At 39.7% G+C, this 25,538-nt stretch overlaps 3 protein-coding genes across 4 annotated transcripts in view; 1 reads left to right on the top strand and 2 right to left on the bottom strand.

The window, feature by feature from the left end:
* The window catches only part of cep192 (centrosomal protein 192), a 28,597-nt gene extending 16,800 nt beyond the window's left edge, over positions 1 to 11,797 (bottom strand). The window contains exons 1-23 of the mRNA XM_079561445.1: positions 11,677 to 11,797; positions 10,882 to 11,113; positions 10,585 to 10,692; positions 10,342 to 10,499; positions 9,873 to 9,928; positions 9,607 to 9,748; positions 9,394 to 9,509; positions 9,240 to 9,329; positions 8,590 to 8,739; positions 7,374 to 7,524; positions 7,121 to 7,293; positions 6,948 to 7,028; positions 6,709 to 6,864; positions 6,291 to 6,555; positions 5,093 to 5,245; positions 4,958 to 5,022; positions 4,488 to 4,709; positions 2,989 to 3,121; positions 2,850 to 2,914; positions 2,536 to 2,769; positions 1,554 to 2,253; positions 1,348 to 1,462; positions 1,112 to 1,277 (exon numbers count right to left, since the gene is read on the bottom strand). Of these exons, the coding sequence (XP_079417571.1) occupies positions 1,112 to 1,277; positions 1,348 to 1,462; positions 1,554 to 2,253; positions 2,536 to 2,769; positions 2,850 to 2,914; positions 2,989 to 3,121; positions 4,488 to 4,709; positions 4,958 to 5,022; positions 5,093 to 5,245; positions 6,291 to 6,555; positions 6,709 to 6,864; positions 6,948 to 7,028; positions 7,121 to 7,293; positions 7,374 to 7,524; positions 8,590 to 8,739; positions 9,240 to 9,329; positions 9,394 to 9,509; positions 9,607 to 9,748; positions 9,873 to 9,928; positions 10,342 to 10,499; positions 10,585 to 10,692; positions 10,882 to 11,054 (3,672 nt within the window). The 5' untranslated portion in view covers positions 11,055 to 11,113; positions 11,677 to 11,797. The remainder of the gene's footprint in view (positions 1 to 1,111; positions 1,278 to 1,347; positions 1,463 to 1,553; positions 2,254 to 2,535; positions 2,770 to 2,849; positions 2,915 to 2,988; positions 3,122 to 4,487; positions 4,710 to 4,957; positions 5,023 to 5,092; positions 5,246 to 6,290; positions 6,556 to 6,708; positions 6,865 to 6,947; positions 7,029 to 7,120; positions 7,294 to 7,373; positions 7,525 to 8,589; positions 8,740 to 9,239; positions 9,330 to 9,393; positions 9,510 to 9,606; positions 9,749 to 9,872; positions 9,929 to 10,341; positions 10,500 to 10,584; positions 10,693 to 10,881; positions 11,114 to 11,676) is intronic.
* Positions 11,798 to 12,509: 712 nt separating this feature from the next.
* Positions 12,510 to 17,750, bottom strand: seh1l (SEH1-like). Of its 2 annotated transcripts, none has more exons than XM_079561411.1 (9): positions 17,573 to 17,750; positions 17,162 to 17,212; positions 16,904 to 17,050; positions 16,453 to 16,664; positions 15,095 to 15,193; positions 14,880 to 15,020; positions 14,649 to 14,803; positions 13,943 to 14,093; positions 12,510 to 12,712 (listed from the first exon to the last, which is right to left on the bottom strand). In XM_079561411.1, the coding sequence occupies exons 1-9, from the start codon at positions 17,684 to 17,686 to the stop codon at positions 12,529 to 12,531; spliced, it is 1,254 nt and encodes a 417-aa protein (XP_079417537.1). In that variant the 5' UTR covers positions 17,687 to 17,750; the 3' UTR covers positions 12,510 to 12,528. The 2 variants fall into 2 exon arrangements, with proteins under 2 accessions (XP_079417537.1, XP_079417536.1); XM_079561410.1 differs by having other exon boundaries at positions 12,668 to 12,993.
* Positions 17,751 to 18,324: 574 nt separating this feature from the next.
* ptpn2a (protein tyrosine phosphatase non-receptor type 2a) lies at positions 18,325 to 24,991 on the top strand. The gene is made up of 9 exons (XM_079561257.1): positions 18,325 to 18,545; positions 19,593 to 19,683; positions 19,783 to 19,883; positions 19,989 to 20,087; positions 20,653 to 20,790; positions 22,159 to 22,368; positions 22,677 to 22,838; positions 23,005 to 23,219; positions 23,534 to 24,991. The coding sequence occupies exons 1-9, from the start codon at positions 18,489 to 18,491 to the stop codon at positions 23,721 to 23,723; spliced, it is 1,263 nt and encodes a 420-aa protein (XP_079417383.1). The 5' UTR covers positions 18,325 to 18,488; the 3' UTR covers positions 23,724 to 24,991.
* The last annotated feature ends 547 nt before the right edge of the window (positions 24,992 to 25,538 follow it).

Raw genomic sequence — 25,538 nt, 5'->3', positions numbered from 1 at the left:
GGATTTTAGCGGCAGTTGTGGTGAATAGGTCTGGGCTCATTTCACACATGAGGACATTGCAGGAGCAAGTAGGGGGTAGAAAACAATTTCATAATTTTAACATTTTTAAACTCCATCTAGTACAGTATACAGTATATGGCCTAGAAAATACGGAGAAGCAGAGACGGCTGGAATTAATGGACTAGGTGGGCTAAGAAGAAATAGTAGTTTTCATTTTTTATAGTAGATTTTATATCATATGTAACGAATTGCCTTAATGTCATTACTCCCGCCTCCAAAACAAACACACACACACACACTACCAAACACTGGTGGATTATTCAGCTAGTCCTCGTTTTTTTTGGACTCCTCCTCACAACAGGACTTTTCGCTGGCGACAGATGAAGTGGGGAAGCTGCTGTGTGTTTATGGAGTGTCATAGAGGCTAAAGGATACGATGCTCTTCAATGCAACTGGTGATTCCATGTTTGCACTACGGTTCACATCATCGGACGGGTTCAGCAAGACGTAAATGACTTGTTTATGCGCTCATATCATTGTGCTTTGGGTAAGTGCATTTGCTCTGTAATAGTTTGCTGTTTATAAACTGCAAACCACAACATAAGGTCATTTAGTGTAAACTTTTGTTTTGTGTCTGTAGTCATGCGTTTGACACTCTGATCTCTAGGAATTAAAGTTGTCTGTAACACAAGTTCCATGGGTATTTGCTGATATGTGGTCACATACTTCTACATACATTTACTGCTGCTTGTGGGACTATAGTATAGAGTTTACATCACTAGCCGCTGCTGCGGTCTAGCTTTAGGCTAATCCACTACTATTCGTCGCCTGTTTGTTTAGAGTAAAATAGATAAAGGTTGGCATTACATTTAAAGGGGCTAGATGAAAGTTATTCATTTTATATTCAATACTGCCACCTCTGGTCTTATGCGTAACTGCTACTTCTATATTATCTTGTGCATGATGGCAGTTTGGACCCGAACCAACACCTTTTTCATTGACAGTGCAGGATTTTAGAGGCAGTTGTAGTGAACAGGTCTGGGCTCATTCTACACATTAGGACATGGCTGGAACATGTAGGGGGATGAAAAGTCCCTTTAAAGAACAATACCTGATCATTTGATACTTTTTGCTTCTCTGGTGAGGGTATCAAGGTGCCATCATTCATTGAAATATAGGTCAGCCTGCTGAGACTAGGGCTGGAACAGATGGACTGAGGCGAGTAGTCTGGACGTTTGTCACTCTGCTCTCCTCTGGGCGACGACGGAGATGTCATACTATAAGAAATAGAAAAAGGGGAAAAAAGTAAACGCAATTATTCTAAATGATTAAACAGTGACCAAATACCTTTCACCGCTGGGAAAAGACGTCTGACTTGGAGAGGAGTGAGTAACAGGTGAGGTAGAGGGCCTGAAGTTGGAGTGAGTTTCATCAGCAAATGGCACCTGGCTTTTACTCTGATCTAAAAAAAAAAAAAAAAAAGAGAAAAGAAAAGAAAACATTTATTTAGAAAGACTGTTAAAATGTATCTTGCTGAAAGACTGACAGCTGACCTGATATGGAGCTCTGGACGCTTGGACATGTAAACCCAACATGTTTTTCAACAGTAGAGGGAAAAGGGGCAGCCATAGCACTTTTAAGTGAGGGACAGTTTCTTAGCCCCTCAGGCTGTTCCGGTCTCTTTGACTTTTGTGTGGATTTTAAGTCACCATTCGGGCTGGGCAGGCCAGCTGGTCCTCTTCTCCAGCCTGCTGGAGATCTGGGTATGTCTGGAGAGCTAACAGGAGAGTGTACTGGGCTTCTTAACCTGTTGTGAAGTTTGTCTGATGGCCTAGGGATGTTGGATGATTGTGGCTTCACTGCCAACATTCTGCCACCATTTTCATTCAAATGCTGTCCTTTAGCAGACACTTCAGTCTCTTGTGGGTTTGTTTGTGAGCTGTAAGACAAACGAGGGCGAGGAATTGAGCTTCGTTTCAAGGCGCTATTGTTTTTAGAGTTGGAGTTTAATGTTGTACAAGCTTTTCCAGACATATTGTCAGAGGTTGCTTGTTTAATTTGAGATGCTATGTGATCAGATGATTCCTTCTGAGAGGTATTGAGAGAAGCGTTGAGGTGGGCCGCCCAGCCAGTCAAGTCAAAGGTCGTCTGTCCAAGGGAGGCTTCACTACCACCAGTGAGTTCAGTCTTCATCAAATACTTGTCCATGTCAAAGGCACTTTTCTGCAGCGTCTCCATCATGATGCTCTGCTCCTGAACAGAGGTAGCACAGAACAATTAAGACATTTTTGTAATATAAAACCCAAACTTGAACCACGCCCCATGAATCAGTCAACCGGATTTCATTTGAAAATTTAAACATCAAACTAATTTCATCTGATAGAATCAGTAATTTTTCTAGACCACTGGTTCCCAAAGTGCCCCCTGAGCTCACTTGAGCTCACATGCAAGCGCACACAGAGCCTTTGGCTAAAAACAGGCAGGTATAAAGCTTTTCCATTTTATATAAATATAAATAAGACAAATTTAACTTACATGATCATCCTCTTTAGGTTGATGAGCCGTGTTGGTCCCCACAGGTCTGACTCCAGGACGGGGTTCGGACTTGCGCCTCTTGGACAACTCCATGATCATAGCCGCTAACTGGGATGGGTCTGTGCTGATGGACGCATCTGCAATGGCTGAGGCTATAGTACTGATACTCAGCATCAGATTGCTTTGATTTTCCACATCCGAGCCCTCACTGTGGTTGGGAGCAGCAAGTGTGTCCTGAGATTCAAAAGAAATGAAAATGACAGCATTATCAATGCTATATTTCCAGAGTAATCCGTAAAACATAATGGCTCTACCTCTGGTCTGCCCATTTCTGATTCGACTGCGTCTCTGGGAGCTTCAAGGGTTTTGTCCAAGTCTTCTACAAATCAAATTCATTACAACAAATACAACAGGAACACATATCTAATGGTTTCATAAATCATTTAGCTATACCTGGGTTGAGGGTTGTGTCAACTTCAAGATCAACAGTAGCATTGTGAGTTGAGGCATCTGCCAACTCTGAAGGAGGAATCAATGCAAATGGTTCCCTCTTTTCTGGAGAAGTGATGACATAGCCAAAGGACGGCTGAGTAGGAAAGGGATGGGGAAAATAAAAACTTTTAAGCTAGTTTTGGAGTTCTCATATGTTTGTACTAGTGTTTATGAATCCTGTTTGTTTAGCACAGTTGAACAATCCATTCATAATAAGGTTGATAAGCTTCAACTTAAAAAAGGTACAAATATGAAAACAATGTAACATTTCTATGGGTGTATGTACACGTGGGTGTATTGAACTGTTTTGGTTCAGCACGTTTGTTCACCAGTCTGTTTTAAGACTTTTTTCCTCAGCAATTAAGCTTGAGCTAATAAATGACAGTTTCTAGCACATTGGATTATTCATAAATGCTACGTTATGATTATGAGCAGTGATTGTGCTCATCATCTTTTTATTAACCAGAGTATTTAAAGCAGTAACTCATGCCCCTAGAGGCCATAAGCACCATTGCAGGTGTCATAGCATGTTTTTTTTTACTCATTATTTGTCTGTGACAGTAAATACTACGCTGACAGAAAAGACAAAGGGAGAGAGGGATATTGTACATCCAATTACACAATGGAGATCTTTTTTGTTTCACTCAAACTTGGCTGTAAATACTGTTTAAGTGGCGCTAGCCCACAGATAGCTTTGCCTGTTAGCTTCTTCTTTGTGATTCCATTAGTGTGTATTGGTTGATCTGACCCGATGGCAGCGAAGTTGTAATTGTGGTTTTCTGGCCAGAGACACCAGGTGGAGATGAAAGACCCCCCAATCATCCCAGGATTTAATAAGGTAAACAAGTTACTTAGTACTACTTTAAACCTTCACCACAATATCCACTTGCACACAAATTGTTTTAGTAAAACTTGTGTGACTTGAGTGTCTTTAATAGTCTGTGAAAAGCCCATCTTTAAATGACACATGGAGAATTTAGATTCAGTTGTCCTCCTCGGAGCGTCTCTAAAGTGAACTGTAGCTGCATATGATACACACAAACATCCTTGTGTTGTTGTTCTCCAATCATGTGCAACGCCTGTCATCATTCCTATGAAATGATTAATATCTTCATTCTGTTAACTAATAAAGTTTGAAAGATAAGGAAGTTGGTTGAAGACATAATCTAATAATATGTTCATTATATATTTCCAGAAATTGTAATACTATAATTCAAAAATGTTTTCAACATCTAAATGGGTCTGCTTCTCACGCAAGATCATTTTCTGTATTTTTCTCCCGAAAAATAAATTAAAAACAGTATCATTTTAGTTTACCATTACACCTTACATAATACCATTGCTAAATGCTCAATGTTACCTTTGGAAACAACAATGACAACATTCAAATGTCAGACGCTTTTAAATAACCACAATTCAGGCTAAAAGGCAAATGGCATTACCCAAACCATTATACTCACTCGTTTAATGTCATCAGCGCTTCCCCTTCGGCCCAAACATCCCAGAGCTTCAGATCTATGTTCAAAAAACTGTCCCAAAGAAAGGCGGAGGTAGCTCTGATCGGCCTGAGAAAGGTCTGACACCTGGGAGGCCCTCATGAGGATATAGCTGCTGCTGGGGACCTTCCACGAGGAGTCACTCTGAAAGGTCGTGTTTGTAGGAGCAGGTTCGATCTTCTCCTCCTGTATACATCAGAAAACAAATTCATTTATATCCCACACCACTATAATATTTAGTCTAACAGAATAATGATACATGACCTCTATGAAAGCTCAGCAAAAAGCATCTTTAACCATTAGCTAAAGACACTAAAGTATTAGTAGCATTTTGGAGATTTGGATCTTCAATTTATCTCAACTTAAAACAATAATTGCTACGTTTTGCACATCACCATTTCCGGTTTCATAATGTGGGGTTATTGTGCATCTACCTGCATAAACTGGTGTTCCTTCTCAAACTCCTCCTGGTCCTTGGCAATCTTTTCTAAAGCATCACCTGAAAATAACACGTGTCGTAGATGAAATCCAGAATATAGAAAAATGAAGTTTTATGTTGAAATACAGACCTGGAGCAGCAAAACATTCATCTTGAAACTCCTTCAAGTTATTTTCTGTTGCCTTGTCACCCACCTCCTTTTCAAAGGATGAGTAATAGGCTAGGTCAGTCACCCACTGCCCTTGTTCATTCTGGTACACCACACTATTGCCATTTTTGGCCCCTGAAAAGTCAAAAACAACATTTTAGTTTGACAGTTGTGGACACCGAGTAAAAATCGGTGGCACTCAATAGCCCTTATTGCTGAACTATTTCTGGCAGGGACATAATGCTTATCTACATCCCTGATGAGAACAGTTGCATTTACACACTCAAAATGTAGCAAAAATATAAAAGCATCAATAACAAACGATCAGTTTGTAATTACTTTTAAAAAGTAATTAGTCATAGTTACTCACTATTTATTCTAAAAAGTAACTGAGTTAGTGACTGAATTACTCTATAAAAGTAACTCGTTACCAGGGAAAGTTAAAAAAAATAAAAAATGAAAAAAAAAGGTGCTACATGTCAAAGAATTTGGATTTTTTTGTTGTTCTTGTTGTTGCTGTTTTCACAAGTCACTTGAAATGAGTAGAACAGACAGGTGTTCAAAGATGTTCATAGTAACTGAATGAATTGAATGGGGGGTAGAGTGGGACAGGCCCCTATGACTGAATGGTATTGTATTTGCGCCTCTGTTTTCTTAATGTAAGAATACGGCCGTATTCAAAGAGAATGGGGAGGAACAGGAGTAAAAGAAACATGTGCCAACGATCAGGGCAGACTTTACGCACAGGCACGAAGTCTCTCCGTTCATTCATCAAATATAAGTCTACATGCCCTAACGGGATAGTGGCCCGCAGAAGGTTAGTGGCCCGCAGTGTGTTCTGGAGCGGGGAGAGAGGAAGAGGAAAGGCGCTGAGAGAGTGGAAAGACGCATCTCCACCGATTCTGCATCTTTGGGTTAAAAATAAGTTTCAACACTACTGACTAATGATCACCAATTCGATTCTCCTTCGCGGCCGCACCGCGCTGCGGGGATGACAAGCCGCGGGTCGGGGACACGAGTAGTGCTGACACCGCGGTGCTTCATTCAGCCCAATTGTAACAAGCCACTTTGTTTACCCAGTAACTATAACGGCGTTGTAACGACGAGGAGAGTAATGAATTAGATTACTCCATTACTGAAAAAATAACGTTGTTACCTAACACTGCAAATGAAAACAAACCTTGTTTAAACTCCAACTCCACAGTTTCAGGACAGTTGGTCCAGGCGTCGTCCGAATCCTCCTGGTGTAGACTTTGGGAAAAGTACTTGGGCTCGAGGGAGGTGGAGAGAAGATTGTGCTCGTCCTCACTGGCGCTGTCTGACACCTCCGCAGCAGAGGCGTTACCACAGGGTCCTCCTCTTACGCCCAAAGACTGCCTGCACCTGTCCGGCTCATCAATGCCCTCATCATTTGAGTCGTGGTTTTCACTATCAGGGAGGCCCACCTACGAGAAAAGATCCAATCAAAAAGTGAACATTTCAGTGCAATCAATTGTAAATTAAAACCAATAAAGCAATGGTGATACAGTAGTTCCAATCATGTCACGTACAAAAGTGTAATATTATGATTGGTGGTTCATATTCAGGAAGTAGCCAACCTGAGACAGATGAAAGCTCGCCTGTGCTCCTTGTAGATGTGAAACAGACATGTTTCCAGAGGCATGAAGCCCCCTGGATCCAGATCCACCTCGGAAATAAAGAGAGTCTAGGAGTTGACCAGCAGTAGGACCAGCGGCAGTGTGTTCCATGGCATCCTAATATTACAAGAATTATATAGGATAAATTGTGTTATTTATTGATTTGTGGTAAGCACATCCCCGCTTGAGTTAAAACTCACTAGTGCCTCCTGTCGATCAAGAGTCATACTCCAGTTAACAGGAGCCTCCCCCGTGCCTACTGGACCTACACGATCACCCATCTGAAGAAAAAAAAACATGCAAAGACTTCAAAAGACTGGGGAAGAAAATAAAGTAAAATAATTAATTGTACAAACATTTATTTTGGGCTTACAAGTCCTTGAAGATGACTGAAATCACTGGCTTGATCTTCTCCCACAATCCCCAGTCCCCGGAGAGCATCATAAGTGGTTGAAACAGGAGGTCCTGGCAAAGGTATTGTCGAAACCCCTCCATCATTTCCACTTTCTTCACTTCCACTGCTCCCATCACCACCTCCACCATCCCCTGTTCAAGAAAAGAAACATGGGTGATCAAATCTTATAAGCTGTGCATACCATGAGAACAGATCAAATATTTTTGCACACCAGTAACAGGGGGGTTGATGACTTGTCCCTCTGCTGATCTCCTGTGCTCAAGCCCAGACACAGAAGGCCCTCCCCGATTGTTTGAGGCCTCATCATCCGAGCTGCCACCTTCCAAACCAGGTCTGAAACTTGGATGGTGACTCTCTCCAACCTGCGGCACAATTAATGACTAATTAAAATGAATGAAACTTTTAAAATTAGGCTAAATACAGTGGGGAAAGACTGTAAATCCACTGTTATCATAAAATCAAGGAACATAATTGAACGAAGCAAATAAAGGATCTTGTGTCAAAAAAATATATTTAAAAAAAAAGGATGAAGACAGACTTTTAGGTCGTTTTCACACAGGCTCAGACTAGTCTCACTTTCATTCCTGTTTTAAAGCAAAGGAGGAACTTATTTTTAATGAATACGTGCTGCATGACAGGACGTTTGGATAAGTACTCCAACGAGGCAAAATGGATCAACTTTATATCATCAAGGCATGTCTGTCTTCTGCCCCTCGTTCCCTTCCTGCTGTACGTAAAGCTTTCCGCTCCATGAGCCAATTAAGTGCTTCTCGCCTCGCGTATCAGCCTGCACTGGATTTAAGATCGACCGATATATGGGAATTTTACAATATTGACTGTTGGCCGATCTAGCACCGATAAAAGCTGATAAGTTTCACTAAAGCTGGCCTTTGAAAGTAAACAATTTGGCTGCCACCATAGACAAACTGAAGCGGTCTGGCAAGATTAAACCACTAAATCTTTGTTTGGAAGATATGCGGGACAAAGTAACATGTGCGCAAAAGAAATTTTATGTCCAGGGAGAGCCTTTTTTACTAGTTCTTTGCTACGCTGTAACTATGCTCTTCGGAGGGCTAGAGGGGCGAGCTAGCATTCAGAATGCAGAGCGGAACATGACAAACACGGCGGATAAAGTCTAAAAACTAAAAAAACCTAAAAAACAAATTTATCATCTCATTTAGTTCCGAAGTTATTGTGGATTGAAATAAACATAGTTCATGCGGTCAAACATGACCTTAGAATCGATTTCAGGGTTTTTGAATCGATATCGGGCAATTCAAAGGAAAATCGATTCAAAATCAATTAATTAAACCCAGAACTACAGTAGTTTGTATGCATGCTGGACTACAATGAGAGACTTGATAAATAAATCATACCATTTTGACATAGTATCTCATATTGTGTAAGTAACAACTGTGTAATCTGACCAGTTGTCGTGATGTGGATGGCAACAGTCTTGTCCTGGAGTTGTCTCTTCTCTGGGCAGCCTCAAGTTCGTCCTCTGTGTCTTCATCACTGGCAGGACATGAGTCCATCCCAGTCGCAGCTAAACGCACATCGGGCATTTGGAAATTATCCTAGGAAAGCACATGATAAACGTATTTAGTGATAGCTCAGGATGTAAAGGTGAAGTGCGGTAAGAGAGAGAGATCGGAGATCTTATTAGCTCTGTGCTTAAGTCTGAGAGCTCTGAACTCTGGTTTTAGGCAGCAAATGGTGCAGTGGGTGTTCACTGTGGCCCATCTTTCTTACCAACTTCACAGCAGCTTTCTCTCTCCTGCTCTGCAGTGTGGTTAACTCATGTGTAGCTCCTCCTCTAGAGAAGATCTTCAGAGCTCTCTTTTGCAACCTCTCCATTTTTTTTGTTTTGACATGACTATATAGAGCCTCACTCTACGACAGTTGTGTGACATTACTCAAAATGTATAGTTTCAAAACATAATTAATAGTTACCACTAATTGTTTATTTATGTACAACCCTAATGGTCCCAAAAAGTCACTTGCCCTATTATTTTGCACGCAGTGTAGATTCTCATCCTAAATAGTCTGAGTAAAGTAGCAGCAGCCACAACATTACCTGTTGGTAGTCATTCAGGTACTGCTGTCTGACATGATCAGGCTCAGTTGAACTTGGATTTGATTGGTCATCTCCAATACGGGGCATATCCTATAAAATGTTAATTGATTGTTAAAACTTTCAATTGTCTTAAATTTCTTTGTATGACACTTACTGCAGCGGGAATTTCTTGCCCTTCCACTCTGCCTCTCTGCATGTCGGGAGGAACCAATTGATTAAAATACTGATCAAGTTCATCCTCTGGTAGGTTGTTCAAATCAATGTCATCATCTAGGAGTAAAAAGTAAAGAGTAATCATCCTAAATAATTAAGGTTTTTGCAGATTTCAATGAAAGCTGTATACAAGGAAACAGTCTCAAAAATGTACCTGTGAGATCGCTGTGCATACTGTCCACAGACATAAGCCTCTCATTGGCCAAAAAGCTCGAGTTGCTGCCACTAAAATGGTCACTGTCCACTCCCTCACTCTGCACTTTGACTAGGTCTACTGCCAAACGCGAAAGTCCTTCCTACAAGCATCAAGTCATACAAAGGAAATGGAAAGAATGAACAAAACAAAAATATTGTGAATTCATAATTAAAACTTTTAATTGGTATTTACAACTATTTTTTTGCATTATAAAAATGTGATACCTCCGTACTGCCACGACATCCACTGTGTGCAAATGTTAGAAGTCCAGTTGATAGATCTATAGGACAGTATACATTAAAAAATATATATACAATTTTGACAACACTCATTTATACTGAACGATTACAAGCTCCCCGCCCCTCTAAAGTGAACAGACAGTATGGCAGGTTGTGTGTGTAGCAGTTCAATTGCAGGGCACTGCATTTATTATGAAGTGTACATACTTTATAAGATTTTCACTTTTTTTATTATTATTATACAATTGTTTGTTATGATATTAATTAAGACTATGGTAATAGTTAACATTATTTCCCATATCTGAGCAGCACCAATGCAAAGTGAAAAAAATAAAAGATTTGAATGATTTAACTGCATTTAAATAGCTTTGGTACTTTAGTATCTTTAATTTTGATATTAAACTAAGCATTTTTTTGACAGTATCAAGAGTCTTTTTTTTAAATCTTGATTTACCTGTTGCTTGTTCTGTGGGCTGACCATGAATTGTACCTCTGTGTGTGGGCAGAGGTCCCAAGATGGAGGTCTGGTTTCTGGATCTACTCTCATCTAGACTTATTTTTACTAATAGGTCTGAAATCCGATGGGCTGCAATAAAGTCATCAGCATTTTCCCTGTAAACGAAAAGAGGGTGACGGCAAAAAACAGAGGATTAAAAATAAATCTTAATTTCTATAGTTTTAACCATTACGCTCTTACATATCATCTTTGAAATTGAGGCAGAATTGGGCCTGTTCAACAGAAGAACGCGTGCTTGCCTGCTGCAACTCTTTGCCTTCCAGATATGAGGCCTCCACACGATCTTGTCTACAGCAAAAGACAGCAGAACTTGTGATATCTTTCAATTTGTGCAACAAGCTAAACAGCCTTCAGCATCAACAATCCCTACTTTTCAATAATGAACTTGTGTCACAACAAACGCATGCATTTTTTTTCTTCACATAAACACTTGAAACTCTTAATGGCACATCTGCACAGAGCAGTGGCATGTCCCACCTGTTGTCAGAAGCAGGTCTAATTTTAGCAACAGTAGAAGCAGCCACTGGCAGTCCTGGGCCTGAGCCCAGAGTCACATTTTCCAATGTGGCCCGGCCACCGGTGCTGTCCAGAGACTGATAGAGAAAACTTGGAAATACTTCATCTTCTAGCTTGTAAAAATTGTCTGCCATGATTGCAATAATCAGGATGGGGCCAAATCTGGCTTTACATCACATCAGGTACAGGTCATCTGTGGAACAGAACAGAAGATCGCATGATGTCGTTGTTGTTTGAATGTACTTGCATATCTACATTTACATTTTGCCTCAAAAGCTTCATAGCTAGATTTCATCTTAGAAGATTACTTGTATCCCATTCATTTTTTTTGTTGAAACAGACAATTTAAATATATAGTGTTGCCCATCTATACTCTCGCACATTACATTATAATTGAAACACTGTTATTGTTGTATTTAAAGTGCGTTATAATAAATAAAGTTACATGATTGTGTTTCAGGAAGCACACATTTGCTCAACATAATTAACAATTAATTAACACCAATCCCCGCTAGGTTGCTAACTTCTGTAGCTAGCTACTCGCTAAAAACAAGTGAGACTTTCAGGTCCCCCAGCACGCGACAACTGCAGCTACTGAAGCTACTGAACATGGTGGATTTCAGTGATTGCAATCAAATTGCACATTAATATAATTTATATGGACAATCAAACAACTTTTCAAACACTGGTCGTTTGGAACGAAGAAAAAGGAAAAACTATTGAACGTTGACGATAGATAAGTGCAACTCGTCCAACTCACATCCCACGTTACTCAGCGACAACTCTTCGTGAATCTTCTCGAGACACTTTTCCAACAAATGGTCACGTCCGTTTCATTAGAATTTTTGCATCACACGCGTCAAAAGAAACTTCTGAAACATCAAAGTCTGAACGCAACACAAATATAAAACCAGACCCACACAGGAAGCCCGCCCAGCGTCACATTGAAGGGAGGCGGGACTACAAGACTTTGAGCAACTTGATTGGTCAGATTATGAACATGGCTACTTATGATAGGCTGATGCCGATGCCAAACAAAACTAGGGCATAAATGAAACAGGTTGAAATCAGTTCATTGATCTGTGAATTAACGTGAAACCGAAACGTCTTGAATTCTAATGTATGTGTGTGTTTGTTTGTTTTTTGTCCAACCGGCTGCATATGTGAAAATCCAAGTGGGAAGTTTATTGTATTGTATCATGTAGTCAGCAGCTGCGTACAGATCAGATGCCAGACAGCTGTCTTCTGCTGCATGAGCCACATTCCCTATTTGAGTCATTAAATAATTGGAATTTGTGTGTACCATATTATGTGACCTTTCTTGGATAAATTGCATTCTCATTCACTTGTAACGGAGCTTAACAAAAGAGGACATTGTGTTGTTATTAATAGGTCTGTTGTAAGAATCACGAGGTAATGAATCAGGAGCTGTTTTAGTGGGGTTGTATTGGCAGGAAAAAAGATACAAAATACATTTCATTGTAGTGAAACTAGTTTCAAGCTATATATTCCCAAACAACACTACATTGTTAAAAATACCAGTCACATTATTACATGTATATTTTAGCATACAGAATCTTTTTTTCTTTTTTTCTTTGAAGCATGTTTTTAATGTCCTTCGGCCTCTGGTAAAGGCAGCAGAGCCCTTGAGGGACGTCTGTAGATCTGCACCTGCGGCTGTGCTTGAGGCTGGTTGGGTTCTGCTTCACAGTTGTCTATAAGAGAGTGTGGAGGCAGTAGATGCCCATATCTGCTCCCAACTCTGGGAGAATCCAGAGAAGGAAAGAAATACCTAAAGCACAGGATGGAGACGAGCACAGAACAAGGACGGGGCAGAACACAAATATGGAATACAAGGGGAACACAGAGGGAAGTGGAAAATAAAATTCAAAGGAGAAGTTTATCATTGTAAATAAATGCACCAAAACATAATGGATAACTCGTAAGACAGGCAGATGATGCACATAAGGCAGACTTATTACTGAGGACATTTAGTAATAGGTGGACGGATGGCATATCTTTGCAGATGTCAACTGCCGCTGGGGAGGGGCAAAGGAAGCTCTCTTGACAGTCCTGCATGCAACAAGCAGTACACACATTACTTCACACTTAAAATAAAGGTATTCTTAGACATTTGTTTGCATCTAATTTAACTTAACTTATAACTTAACTTCTTTCGGATGTAAGATTCCATGTTAAAACAATAATCAATACTAGACTAGACAAGTAGATACTAGATGTTAAGGACTGTCTAAAATTCAAAACCTGCAAATTGTCCCGTAATACCACTTTTTAAACAACCAATGAGGGCATTTCAGGTGATGTATTATAGTAAACAGGTTTTATAGCAGTCATAATAGCAGATATTCATTAACTTTCATATCATTCTGTGCAAGAGTCCAATAAGAAAATAGATCTTGCCCCGTTAAGTATATGTCCATAGTGACAAAGTGCTTCACAATCTAGAACATCTCAGATTTTCTTTATTTTTTTCATTTAACACAAGAAGAGGAAATGGTTTAGAAAAATATTGTGCAGCCCTAATACGCAATTTAATTTGTTATCATCTTTCATCATTAGTCAAGGAAGATTAGACATTCTTAGCCAAGTCATGCAAAGCAAAGAGATTGGCAAATAAACTATTATGAGTCAGGAAAATTTAAAAAATAAAGTGTTTGTGCTACCATCCCTGTACAATAGTAATAACCACCAACAGCATTTAAAAAAAAACAGCACTAACAATCACACATTAAATTATATCATAGATTTATTTGACTTTTTATACAAAAAGACCTATAAAACAAAACCATTATAAACCTAAATCCTTGGTGTTGTGATCTGTTGGAAAGGTACAGTTTCTTTAAGTTCACAGATTCGGAATCGGCTAGACTGTAAACTACCGCCAAGCTCTTTGCACATAAAGCACCAGGGTCAATCTCAGTCAGTGTGAGGCATGGTTAAGTTGTCAGTTCTGTCTTGGCGCAGGCAGGGTGAGTGGCGTTAGACACACCACACCACCTACCTTCCTGCAGACATGCCATTGAAGGCACTTTGGGACTGGAGAGAAGAGCCCACCACAGTGCTCATGGCTGTGGGCTGACCAGACGACCCTGTCAGAGCACTGCCATCACCTTTGAGGATCCCCGTGCATTTCCAGTTGTCCATGTAGTTGGCTGCAGAGTGGTACACAAGTTTCAGTCAAATTATCATAGTTTAGATACAAGCAGACTAGGAATACAATAATTTAGTACCTCAAATGTAGTTCGTAATAAAATAGAGGAGAATAATAACACTGCCTGATAATTTCTATACCAATAAACAACAAATCTATTTTCACATGACATATTTAGACCACACAACAAGACTGAAATTGACTTTAAATAAGCTGCGAAAATGGCGTATAGTGTTTTTCCATAATCTTGGCATAGCTAAATAGACAAGCATTTCACTTCACATAAAAAAATAAAAATCAAACCAATAACCCAATTCTATACTATAAAAAAAAAGAAGAAAAAAAAGATTAGTTGGGAGTTTGTATAATTGTCGCAATGAGTTCCAAGTTGGTCCTATTGATATTATACAATAAAAAAAAATACAAATACAAATGCAGTAAGCTGTGATGATGGTTTTGTTCACAATAGGGCTGATTAATATGAATAAATTAATCAATTAATCCCAGTATTTGTCAGAAATAAATCAGGTTTATATTTGTTCCAAGATTGTTCTACCTTTCCATAGTCGCACACATCCATCGTCCCCAGAAGAGGCCAGTAAAGTGCTGGTGATGTTCCAGCTCACCCTCCAAACCTGAGAGTTATGGTTGTCAAACTGAGCCACGATTTGCACCTCCAGCTTGGTTGGTCCTGAAGATGTGCTCTCCTTTCTAGAAACAAACAAGCAACAAATATGCTCTCTGATATCCTTCATAAATGTGCACACATAATAATCATAGGAAATACCTCAAAGGAACAAGCTTGAATATTCTGACATCTTTGGTTGCTATGGCGAGAACATGAAAAGACCTTCCCAAGTTTGGAGCAAAAGCAATATCGTGAACGGCATCCGTGACTGTCATTAGAGTTTCGGCTTTGGCATATTTCCTGTAAGTCATTATGGGGAGAAATTGAAATCAGAAAGCCAGCTTATGGCAATCCAAGCTGTAAAAAGACTTTACCTTGTATTTTCATTGTATTCGTAGATCTGAACTTTTCCACCATATGCTATGTTGCTGTCATCACTCCCTACAGCAAACATTGGAGGATGGGCTCGGGAGCTGCAAAGAAAACAAAAATTTAAATATGATCAGCAGGTTACTACAATACAATGACTTTATCTAGTATACTAACAATTCCTGAGAAAAAAACATCCATATTGCATATTCACTGGATTGACCAAATAATAACAGGAAATGCCCTCATCTTTACCTTATTCCTACACCCCATGAGCCCTTGTGTGTAGTATGGGAGGGATTTCCGGTATGACCGGGACAGCTGTTTGTTTGCATGTAGATCGTTCACTCAAATCCACTTTTTATGAGCTTTCACATAAACTATGTGGGAACACGAGCTGTCACAGCTGAAACTAAACTACGAGCCGCGATTAGCTGCTCAGAAAATCGAAGAGTTTTGTGGCCCATGGGCAAGTTGGCCAAGTAATCTCCAATTAACCCCCTGTGAATGTCTTCTAAATCTGCGATCTTTACTCAGATGTGGTACTTTAGGCTTAGAGAATAGTTTGTCAGCATAAAATCACTTTTTGTTTCGTGTTGATAGGTCAAATATCCGCAGAGATCTTCACATTTTCGATATACAGCTGAGCTACAGTCTGTTTATGAAGCCTCATAACATGCGCCGTAGTTACGCGGAAACAGCCGATGTCTGTAGTTTAATAAGGTCAAAGGTTTTACTCAAACACTATCAGAAAATAGTTGGAACGCTTTCCATAACTAAGAAATATAAAATGCAATGTATATGAGAGACCCAGCTCAGCTTGTATCACCTCAAGAGGCTCGTTTCATGTCACTGTACAGTGTGAGCAGGTCAGTCGGGTGTTATCGCTCTTTACAGTGTAAAACACGAACGTGGGCTCGGGCTTTCTTTGTATGAGAGTCAGTCACAGTTGGTATGTTCAAAAACACCCAAAAATGCCACAGTGTAAGCCCAGTTTTAGTCGAGGAGCATGTTCCAAACACTGCATGTTCCAGAGTCACAAATGTCACTTTCTTGTTCTTATCTGCCTTAGGACAATAGATGAAAATTAGCTAATGTGCTATCTCCAGCGACCAACGTGTTTACATTGATGTTTTGCTAAGATGATTTTTTACTGATATGCTCTGTCCTAATTCAAACAAAACACATTAATAAATAAAATAAACAAATACTTATAAACATTTCTGTTCCTGTGTTATATTTTTGATGATTACATGGCTATTGCTAGTAAAAAAGCAACTCATTTATTGCCATAATACTCCAGCCCCACATTTCATACTAACACAAAGTTCTTAAGAGTCTGGCCTCCCTCCCAATTTGTTACCTGGAGGGGTTCCAAGAGATGCAGCTGCAGCTGAGTTTACAGGAGATCTCATGTTGCAAAGACCACTGACTCAGGTTCATGACATCAGGGGCTTCATAGATCCTCACCACTCCATCAGCTGAGCAGGTGGTCAGCATGAGACCCATGTGTTTAGGAGCAAACTTTACGTCTGTCACTGAAGTTCGACTGTCGACCAATGTTGTCCTCTTTATCTAAATAATGCAAGAAAAACATTGATGCCTCAGACTGGCTAAATGGTTTTAAAACAGTTCAATTAGATTAGTACATTGGCATAACATTGGATTACAGGGGGGGAAAAAATTGTGTGTTTTTTTGCAGAACTGTTTAACTTGCTTATGACACATTAGACAAATTGTTAGCTATTTCCACAACTTCTATCCAGATATGAGAGCCTGTTTTAAACATATTTTTGTATAAGGTGTATACACACCCAGTGGCTCTGTCCTCTCTGTTTATCATTGGACTCCCCCACAATCTCTTCCCACACAGCCGCTGTCCTGTCAAATGAGCATGAAGCCAAAACTTGTCCAAACTCTGGATGTGCCCATGTTACTCTCCACACTGATCCACTGTGTGTCTGTTTAGGGAGGACAAATGCTTACAGTTAATGCAAACACAACAATTATAGTAACAGGAGCATCATTCCTCATTATTGTTAATATTATCATAAATAACATATAACTGTTACCTTCCAACTTGCTGTGCAGTGCCATTCTCCGTTCTCACTTTTATCCCAGACCTATAAGAGATCAGACAGATGAAGCACCATACAAACAACTGCACGTTGATATATATTCAATTATAATACTCGCTGATTAATGAGTCTTAATCTAGCGCTGTTATAGCATCATATGCAGTGCACATGAGTTGCCTCATTTTTCTTACTTCCTAGAAAAACTGTACATAACCACCACAGTGCAGAAGACTATCGTGAACCACACTGTATTTCATTTTGCAAAGATACATACAAAAAGATACAACAAAACAACGTGAGGCCACAGTAATTTAGAGCTAGCTGTTCTCGTGCTTTTGTTATGCTAGCCAGCTAGCTTCTGCTAACACTAGCGGTACCAAATATCAGTATTTCTGTGGGGCTAACCTTGACACTTTGGTCACTGGAGCACGTTGCCATTCTTCGGCCGTGGAAATCATAAGAAACATCATGAATTAAATCCTTGTGGTCCGCGGCAATGCTCCTTGCAACAAACATCATTACAATCCGATAATAGAGGCCTCATGTGGTGATAGTTAGATGTTTCGCGGTATATCTAGGTGCACTTCCGAAGACTGGCCACCAGGGAGCGCAGTAGCATTGCTTTCTGCTGTCCTTTAGTGTGAAACTTTTTTTGTGAACACGAAAGACAAGAGCATGCCAGGAGCCGCATGGGCAAATTGTTTATTTATTCTTTTATATATGGCTGTTGACAATTGACTTAACTGTAGTGTTCGCCTACAGAAGTATCAGATTGAAGTCGACACGTTGACTGATAGATTTAGACTGACATTTAAAGGACATGTGTTTCACATGTTTTAAGGTTGGGAAAATCCATCAAGTACAATTTATAAACGACCACCGGCCTAGTGGTCCTGCTGCAGGCTACAACAACAAAAAAGCCGCGGGGGGAAAAGAGCACTCGACCAGACATTGTTTCAAAGCCATGCATTTCGCTATCATGATTAAGATAATGGCCATAATGCGATTCAGTTGCGCATTTTTAAACATGTCAAACGTTTTAAATTTCGAAACTTAGTGTACTTTTAGTGTAACAAATGTTGAAACTAAAACAGCCCACAACTCTTTCATGATAGGTTGAACAGAGCACGTGACTGCCAGTCGGTCCTCGTGTGTGCGGCGCAGAGCTACGGTCGGACTCGGAGCAGACTGCCTCCCTCAGGGAACCCCAGGCTGTGCAAAGTAGTAGACACACACTGCTATAGATGGCTCACAGAGCGGACTAACTCTCAGAAAGCACTCTGTTTTCCAGTGACTGTCTGTTGGCACTGTTAATAACACAATGGAGCAGGAGTTTGAAGAGATCGACTCATCTGGAAGATGGCATAACCTTTACAATGTAAGTCGGGACAGTGGGCCTCTGTTTCTATGACGATAGGATGCTAGCCGTCTTAGCTACCGGTTAATTTGGTAGCTAACTGACAGCCATGGTGGTAATTTGCTAACATTTAGATTACAGGCACTCACAAAGTCCAAACGTATATGTGAGTGTGTAAAAGTGTTAATGGATTGCGAAATCCACAACCTATGCTCGTATCATAGTGACTGACTTCCGTAGCGAGAAAAACGTGCAAACAGCGGTGCAGTTTCTGATGAACTCGGTTAGCTAATGTTGGCTGACGCTAACAGACGTCAGCCGCAGTTTCTGAGAACTCGTCAGGACTTCCTGAGAAAATAGCATGTGTTCTAGCACCAGCTGTCTGGTTGCCTTTATGTTGTGCCTGTCTGTTTATAAAACATCGGTTCCTGTTCACCGATATATCATGGCCTTTATTGAGTGAAACAAAACAAAAGCCCGAGAAGGAAAGCGCTTCTTCCCTAAGTTCACCATGGCCAGTAACTCGTATTAGTTGCACCAAAACATGGAGGAACACCACCAACATTGTGACAATGCATAATACAGGATTATTTTCGGCAGATATCTGAAATAGTCATGTTTTTGGCGCTTTTAGTCTGTTATGTGTTATTACTGCTTAACTACTCTCTATGTTAAACTATGTTGTAATTATTCCAGACATGCATTTGCGCTATGAATAATCAGGTTGATGGGTCGTACAGGATAGGTCCCTTTTGCTATGGCTTATATTAACTTGTGTTTAGGTGTCTCCCTGCAAGGAAAGATTGGCATAAATTGTATTGTTAGACAATAGTCCCCATTAATCTGACAGGTTGTAATTTTGCCTCTATATGGCCACAACTAAATGCACAAGGCACAAAATATGCTCTGTAGTCTACACCTTTTATTAGTATTAGTATGGTTTATTTATAGTGATAGTGGTTTATTTGTAGTGAATGCCACTACTCCAGACCAGCAAGATATGTGGAATAGGTGACTGACATCTACAGTGTGTCACTGATCTAAAGTGACTCTTATGTGTATCCACAGGAGATCCGTAACCAAGCCAGCGAATATCCCTATAAAGTGGCAAAACTTCCAGCGAATCGTAATTTGAACCGCTACAGAGATGTGAGCCCATGTGAGTCCCATGACAACTTACACAGCAAATTTAAAAATATATATATATATTATTCATTGTTTTTGTTCTGTAACTCACATTCTGTTTTATGTCTTAAAGACGACCACAGTCGAGTAAAACTTGAAAATTCAGAGAATGATTACATCAATGCAAGTCTGATCATGATGGAGGAAGCCCAAAGAGCTTACATTCTTTCTCAGGTAAAAAGATCTTTCTGGGAAATTACTACTTACATTTTCTTAGGCGCCAACCACAAATATTGTTTCAATGTTATTCAAGTTAAATTAATTTCTTTCATTCTTTAGGGTCCTTTGAGGAACACATGTGGTCATTTTTGGCTCATGATTTGGGAGCAGTGTACAAAAGCTGTCATTATGCTCAACAGAATAATTGAAAAGGGAACTGTAAGTTTAAGTCTCATTTTCCTTCCTTCCTTCTTTCATTAACATTATCCCTTAAAAGATAAAACTGAAAGACATAAAAAGATAAAGTCCAAGCACACCAACGCGTGCTGGCTTGCATCTTTGTCAGGATTCACATCCTGAAGAAGGCGCAAGCCGACACAAGTTGATTTGCTTTTTAATGTTTCTGGCCCTGAAACAAAGGCTTTTTCTATGTTTGCAAATGATGAGTGCTTGGACTTGATCTTTTTATGCTTATTTTACTGCCTCTTTTCATGTTTGCTGGACACCAGTTGCTCCCTGTTACAATTGCTTTTCTGTATGACATACTGTATGTTTACTGCTTTTGTAATATAATTAGAATGGCACTGAAATCATTTTGTCTAATATTTAAGGTGGTATTATCCTCAAAAGGATATTCCTGTTTTACTGCAGTGTTGCTTTGTCAACCACAGTTCTATCTATACTAGTCACTAGAATTTACGGTCTGTGGTATATTTAGTTAAGTATTACTTTTTGATACTTTTAAGTCATAGAATATATTTCACCTAGTATTTTCTTTTTGCAGGAAAAGTGTGCACAGTACTGGCCGAGCATAAAAGACAGAGAGATGCCCTTCACAGATACTCGGTTTGTTGTCCACTTAATCTCAGAGGAGGTCCAAACTTGTTACACAATCCGTGTGCTGAAGCTGCAAAACACAAAGGTGAGCTTTCTAGCTTAACAAGTGCTTTGCTCAGTGATGCAAACCCAAATATTAGTGCCTCATAATGTCTGTCATATTATAATTATTCATTTTTTTTAAGAATAATGGTAAGAATGTCAACGTTTCTTAGAGATATATATATATATACTGTAATTAAGAAATCTAGATGTAAATATTGTTTTCTGTCACACAACATTACAATTTGAATTGTAACAAAATATTGGTGTGGTACTGGATCTAATTGTGGACAGTGTGAACGAATGGGAATAATAGTATTCATAATTGTGTCAAGAATTATGACAATTCTTAAAGCCACCCTCAGCTATTCCATTTGCGGGCCCGGAATTTTTGCATTCCATGTTGCATCGCTAGAGGCGACACTTTTGAAACAGCGTGTTAGATTTGCCCTGAAGAAGCAGAGGAGAGCTCTACACCTCACCTGCCCCCCATTGCACCCCCAACACACCCCTCACCAGCCCCTGCACCATGTAAACAAAAACATGTGCAGAGATTGCAAAATAAGAGCAAATATTTAAAGCAGAAACAGTTGGCACGCTAACACAGAGTTTAGCATTGAAGCTGGGGTACCTGACTCTTGTTGTGGTAGAGTAAACTTGTTTTTCCTTCCACAGTGTATGTTGTAAACACAGCAAAAAACAGATCTTGTTGCATTGTCTTCATCTAAATGTTTATTGAGCGATGGAAGATAGAAGTAGAATCTAAATTAGTGTATTTTGTTTTTGGGGGTGATCCCCCTGCCTTGCTTTACCACCGCTCAAAGCTGTACACGGGCAGGAAATGTGCATATGATTCATTTGCTTGAGCAATTCAGATGTGCCGGTAGGATTGCGATAGCTAGAAACAAGTTTGGGCCAAAACTAAAAATTTCACAATTTGAACATGAAAAATCAGGCACCCCAGCTTTAAGACACAGTTTATAAATGATGGAGAACCATAAACATCTGACCGATCTGATCTGATGCAGCTGAAATTCTCATGAAATGTCCATGTCCATTTGTTTAATCCAATGTCAACAGATCTTTATTTTTAAAATATAAAGCTCGCTCTGGAAAGTGTATGAGGCGTTCAAGGGTTGAGAGAAATAGAACCTCTGCACTGTAAATTTAGTGAAGTAGAACTATTATGTTCTAAATGCCAAAAGTATCCAAATGTTTACTTTACATCTTGTTTATTTTGCTGATAAATGTGTGTAGGGGGGGGGGGGGGGGGGGGGGGGTGCAGAACACATGACACATACTGACAAAATTCTAAGACAATAGCTGAGGGCAGCTTTAATGTTTCATCTTACAGTGAAGGCATTAAAACTTGACGTGTGACATTCCTATTTCTTATACTGTTATATTTTAGACAGGGGAATCCAGGGAGATCTACCACTTTCACTACACCTCGTGGCCTGACTTCGGAGTGCCAGAGTCTCCAGGTTCCTTCCTGGACTTCCTCTTCCGGGTCAGACAGTCTGGATCACTGGGCCCTGAGCACGGGCCTTCTGTTGTGCACTGCAGTGCTGGGATTGGACGCTCAGGGACTTTCGCCTTAGTGGATACCTGCCTTGTCCTGGTGAGAGAGAGGGGAGGGAGGGGAATGGTAACAATTGAGAGGTGTTGCATCGTTAAAAGCAGCTAAAATTGTAATCTAAAATGTCATTCCATAAAGTAATGACTTAACTTATTGAAAGCATGTAGCATGTAATGGCTTGTCTGTTCTTCAGTTGACAAGTTAAATTTATAGTTAAAGCCACAAAATCTGTCATTTCCTTGAGTGGAAATTAGTATTGAAACATTATTCTACAAGTCCTTGGGTCACACATCACTTGGGTTAAATCTTTGTTTTGGCTCTGTATTGTTAACAAAATGATGTGCTCCCAGATGGACAAGAGACAGGATCCCTCGTCTGTGGACATTCGAAAGGTGCTGCTAGACATGAGGGAGTATCGCATGGGTCTCATCCAGACTGCAGACCAGCTCCGCTTCTCCTACATGGCTGTCCTTGAGGGAGCAAAGCTGATTCTACCAAACAGCTTAACACAGGTAATCGAGTCCCCCCCCCCCAGATTAGAAGCAATTGGTATTGTCTATGCAAAACATGTTGCTATGCTCAGAAAGTCTTCCTTACAGGTAGTGTCCACATTCTGAAATGTCATGATGTCCTATCCATCTATTTTATGTTTAACTAATGCCGGTGTCATTTCTACAGAAACAAATGCTTATTTCCACTGAAGATTTTGAACCAGATTTGCCTCCTCCTCCTCCTCCTCCTTCTCCTCCACCAAGACCTCACCACACATTTAAAGAGAGCAAGTCCAATGGCCAGCCAGGTTCCTGTGCAGAGCCCCATAAGAACTCAGAAGAAGGTCTGGCTGAAGAAGAACCAGTAAATCAAGACCACAGCATGAACGAGGACTCTGGACAGTAAGTGACACAGCAGTACATAGAAGTGCCTATTTAATCTATTACAGAGGGTTTATTGTACGGCCTGGGCGATAGAACTACTAGGCAAATAGCGTTGTGCAATGAATTAAAATTCAATTACGATCAAGACCAAAAAACACTTGCTTGGTCCTGGGTCCCCATTACAAACAAACCCACAAAACCCACTATTAATTTTTTTTTCATACAGTTCTTCATTTTTATGCCCACAATAAAACTGTGGGTATAGTAACTGTTGTGACTGGCCTGATGTTGCTTGAATATCTAGAACAGTAATCATCATTTCTATGTTGTAGTCTACGAAAGCGGCAGCGTGAGGAGCGGATTGCCAGCACTGCACAGAAAATCCACCAGATGAAACAGAGACTGACGGATTCAGAGCAGAAGAAGGAGAGCTGGGCTTATTGGAGGCCCATCCTTTTGAATGTTGGGGCAGGGGCTGCGGTAGCTGTGGGTCTGCTGGTCTGCTGGATGTACTCCCAGTGACTCTCTCTGTCCCGTTAGACTGACTCTTAATTTGCACCAGTACCTTTTTGTTTTGGGTACTTCTCTTCATAGATTTAGATGGTAATATGTGCAAGGGTATTTATTTCTTGAGGTCAAAATGCAGAAGCGCTAGATCAAGTGAGTATGTTTTTTTTTTTTTTTTTAGTGTAAGATCTTCGAAAATAGTAACATCTCAGGATCTTGGTGCCAGCACGATATTTTTTCCTTTTCTTCAATGTCACTGTCGATGTACTGTATGATAAAATGGCTTTAAAATCAGACTTAAGGTGCAGTACAGGTAATGTCTAAGATTTATTTTTGCATTTGTCACATGTGTGTTATCTGTAGACATGTTTTACCTTTCAAAATTACACTTGTGGATTGTCACATGATTCAGCAACAATGGCATTTATTTTTGCTTTAATATTTACTTTTTGGTATTCTTTTTTTTTTTTTTTTAGAGCACCACTTGTTCTTCCTTTCAATGTTCAACAAGGCATGCCCCTCAATATCCAGAGAAATATATTTTTGTGTGACTGGATAAGGATGGGGAACGGCCTTGGTTCATATTTCAATCTGCCGAGATGTAACATTGTTTCTGTCATTTTGGGCACGTTTTGTCACATATCAACGTATCTCACTGTTTTTGTGTTTATATTACCCACTGGCTGGGTTTGTTTGTGCGTATTACCAGGTTGTCCCATTTTTTTTTTCTTCTCAAAACCAAAGCAGACAAGCATTTTATTTAAAAAAAAAAAAAAGAAAAGAAAAAGTGACACTTTGAGGAATGTATTTGCTGTTAAATACCACTTAAACATGCATCGCTGTGTGGAACCAGTTTTACTTAACTTATTGTAACCCATTGTCATACCCAATTGGCTTTCAGTCAACAACCGGGACCAAGATATCAAAAATTTGACTAAGCAAATTACTCTTTTTGTGGATGACAACAAAATGAAATGTGCACCATTTTCTCTTGAGTAAGATTTTAATGTGCCTTTAAATGACATGAATGGGTGCGACTCCAAAGTCTCATAGAGGGAAAGGCATAGGCCATGCTAACGTATGTTTAATTTAAAAACATGACTGCTTTGGCATACCTGGGGATATACACTAAATGTGTAGTAAGCACTGTCTCTGGTTCATGAAAGATGTTAAATACCTTATTCACAACAGGCTTCTGTCCACTCATTCTGGGTTTCCACATCAACATTTCAAAGCAGTTAATTGTCGACTGCTCAGCTGCATTGAAAACGTAATATGACCTGGTGTTTTGAAAAGTCATAAATAAAACCTTAAATCTTTTTTAACCAAAATGTGTTCAAGTATTTTTTTAGCTGCTTTTCCAGCACATCTGCTCTGCTTTCTGCCAATTTTCTTCTTACGTCTTCATTTCATTCTGACATGGAGCTCAATTGATGCAGCCAGACTGCACCCCTCTCCAAACTGACCCTGTGTTATAGAAGTGTTGCCCATAATACAGTATATAAATTCTTGCACTTTACAGTTTTAGAATATTTTGCATGTTAATTATTGGTTTCAAGTGGCCTTCCTACTAATGGTATAGTAGTAAGTTCTTTCAGTACCATATTATTCAGAAGGGTTTTATGAATTGTAATAATTTATAAAGTTGTTTAATAAACCATTTGAACTAAACGTTTTTGTCTGTTGCATCCATTTAATGTAGAAAAGGAAAAGAATGAGCCTGAAGACCCCGGTCGATAGTTGTATTTCTGACGTTTTTTAGGGTATTTGGTTATTGATCAATGTAATTTATTTCATACTGTTTCACCTCATGCAACTTTTGTATACTCA

This window comes from Gobius niger (genome assembly GCF_951799975.1).
Source record: "Gobius niger genome assembly, chromosome: 8".
Lineage (NCBI taxonomy): Eukaryota > Metazoa > Chordata > Actinopteri > Gobiiformes > Gobiidae > Gobius > Gobius niger.
Note: the sequence above shows the minus strand (reverse complement) of the source record. Positions and strands in the feature narration are given on the sequence as shown.

Coding starts and splice junctions, on each gene's coding strand:
- seh1l (XM_079561411.1), bottom strand. CDS start 17,686: ATGATGTTTGTTGCAAGGAGCATTGCCGCGGACCACAAGGATTTAATT. Junction 17,051..17,161: donor ACTGCACAGCAAGTTGGAAG/GTAACAGTTATA, acceptor CTCCCTAAACAG/ACACACAGTGGATCAGTGTG. Junction 15,021..15,094: donor GAATACAATGAAAATACAAG/GTAAAGTCTTTT, acceptor AATGACTTACAG/GAAATATGCCAAAGCCGAAA.
- ptpn2a (XM_079561257.1), top strand. CDS start 18,489: ATGGAGCAGGAGTTTGAAGAGATCGACTCATCTGGAAGATGGCATAAC. Junction 19,684..19,782: donor CTACAGAGATGTGAGCCCAT/GTGAGTCCCATG, acceptor TATGTCTTAAAG/ACGACCACAGTCGAGTAAAA. Junction 20,088..20,652: donor GAATAATTGAAAAGGGAACT/GTAAGTTTAAGT, acceptor TTCTTTTTGCAG/GAAAAGTGTGCACAGTACTG.